The sequence below is a fragment of the Pundamilia nyererei genome, unplaced genomic scaffold (assembly GCF_000239375.1).
Source record: "Pundamilia nyererei isolate P.nyererei 1_Seehausen unplaced genomic scaffold, PunNye1.0 scaffold00193, whole genome shotgun sequence".
Lineage (NCBI taxonomy): Eukaryota > Metazoa > Chordata > Actinopteri > Cichliformes > Cichlidae > Pundamilia > Pundamilia nyererei.
Genome location: NW_005187594.1, coordinates 530,026 through 532,226, shown reverse-complemented (window position 1 = coordinate 532,226; position 2,201 = coordinate 530,026). Strand labels below are relative to the sequence as shown.

General features: G+C 42.2%; 1 protein-coding gene across 1 annotated transcript in view; it reads right to left on the bottom strand.

Moving 5' to 3' along the window:
• Positions 1–2,201, bottom strand: part of engase (endo-beta-N-acetylglucosaminidase) — a 17,517-nt gene that overhangs the window by 7,339 nt on the left and 7,977 nt on the right. The window contains exons 6-9 of the mRNA XM_005747292.2: positions 1,421–1,569; positions 1,080–1,248; positions 902–1,008; positions 398–509 (exon numbers count right to left, since the gene is read on the bottom strand). Of these exons, the coding sequence (XP_005747349.1) occupies positions 398–509; positions 902–1,008; positions 1,080–1,248; positions 1,421–1,569 (537 nt within the window). The remainder of the gene's footprint in view (positions 1–397; positions 510–901; positions 1,009–1,079; positions 1,249–1,420; positions 1,570–2,201) is intronic.

Sequence of the window (2,201 nt, the reverse complement as noted above, 5' to 3'; positions counted from 1 at the left end):
GTGTCAGTGGGATTAAGGAGGTCCTCGAAGTATTCCTTCCACCGCCTGACAATTTTCTCAGTCGACGTCAGCAGCGCTCCGCCAGCACTATACACAGTGTAGGTAGAGCTACATAGTTGATTCTATGCTGTTTTATCTTGTTTTTTAATATAGGGCTGTTTTAATTTTTATGTATTATGTGTTTTATTTATTTTTGCTGTTTTCTGTTATTCTATTGTTTTTAACTTATTTTCTGTACAGCACTTTGGTCCTGTGCTGGGTATTTTAAAGTGCTTTCTAAATAAAATGTGAGCAAAAGAAAGTTTAGTGTCATATTGTTATTGGCATTTACACAGGGAGTAATGCAAAGGTAATACATGAAGCAGTGTAATACATAAATAACGCTTTACTTCAGTACCTGTCCTTGCCAGTAGACGGCATTCCCAAAGCCCTGGCAGAAGGAGGAGACGAAGGGGAGTGGTGAGGCTAGTCGGTGGATGTACAGGTAGTTTGACAGAAGAGCCCAGAACCTGCACACAGGACAGACATCTCAGTCTTTACACCGACTAACATGCCCCACATATTGTCTATATTTGAAAGATGGATGCTGTGTCCAGTTCTCAGAAGTGTTGCAAATGCACAAGAACCTTAACTTAGCATTTACTCCAACAGCCAGCAAGGAGTGATTGTAAGTCTGAATGTGAAAAAGGCTCTCAGCTTCCTCCCCCTATTATGGTTCTCATTAGAGCCCAAAAGGACTGACAAGTGAGAAGTTACTAGCCTCTCAGTGCACAATCTCACTTCTGCTGCTCACTGTTAAAAAACAAGACAGTGATGGCTAAAGCCTTCAACTTATGGTGCCTACACCCATCTATAAATACAGTCTGATTTTTTCACAGAGTAGATGTTGCACTAGTCTCACTTGTCTTGATTCTTGCGGAATTCACTCTTATCCTCATGAGTCTCATATACCCAGCCAGGAGCAAAGATGGCTACAGAGAAGTTGTGCCTTCGAATGATCTCCAGCGCCTGCAGACAACCAAAATCAGACGCTGCACGGTACAAGCACAAGCTGGCAAACACAATTCACAGTTTCTTACCTTATTTGTCTCAAACATTCCTCCTACTACCTCTCCTCGAGCAAACACATCCACTCCAACATAGATGTCAGCTTGGCGGTCTTGGAGCTCCAGGTTCTTCATCTCCACTAGGTTCTCCTCCTTCCAGTTGTAGTTGGTAAAGAGGCCATCACAAGCATCAAAAAACACCCTGGTATGGAGATATTGACACGGATACATAACTGTTTGCCAGGAACTGACAGGCTAGAAGCAATCGTGATCTAAAAGGTCTGACACACTTCTGTGGACCAAAGTTCTCTTTTTCAGTCTTTGTTTTTGATCAGATGCTATAAAGGAAACACGTTTTGTTTTTTTTAATCTACCTGTTGGACTGGTTGAGCTCATTCTGCCATTTTAGCTCTCCATTGTCAAGTACACTGTCGTACCACAGCACAAGGCTGCCGGACACTCTCTCGTGCATCTGGTCTGTCAGATAGCGCAGGAACAGCGGCACATTTCGCACTGCAACCTCCTGTAAGCAGAGAGCAGCACACATGATCCATCTGCTACAGCTGCAAAGACTGACACTGTCATGCAATCGGTTTACTTTTTCCCAAAAGGTAAGCACAAATCAAAGCACACATCAGTAGTACAGCGGTCCCTCACTATAGCACGGTTCACCTTTCACGGCCTCGCTGTTTTGCAGATTTTTTGGTGCAATTTTGCATGCTTTTTTTTTTTTTATAAATACACAGCGCATTGTGTTCTGCATCCTGATTGGCTGTAGACCATTGTCAATCGTGTCGTGTCTCCTGTCCAGTAAAGAATGCGTTCAGCTTGTCAAATTTACATAAATCTTCAATTGCTAGCAGTGTGACTCTGAAGTCTTGCACTGTGTGTTTGTACGTTTTCTCTCCAACAAACACGGCAATGTCAACGAAACGTTTTATACTACTGGACTTATTTTTCTACAACGGTTTGAACTTTAAGAGTCTTTAAACAAGAGAGAAAAGTGTGAAAATGTTCATGCCTGTCTGAATCAGAATCAGAATCAGAATCAGAATGGGGTTTATTGCCAAATGTTGAGCAGGTTTACAACATTAGGAAATTGCTGCGGTGCTTCAGTGCAAACATGGTGTCATAAATAACACTTAAATAGACATG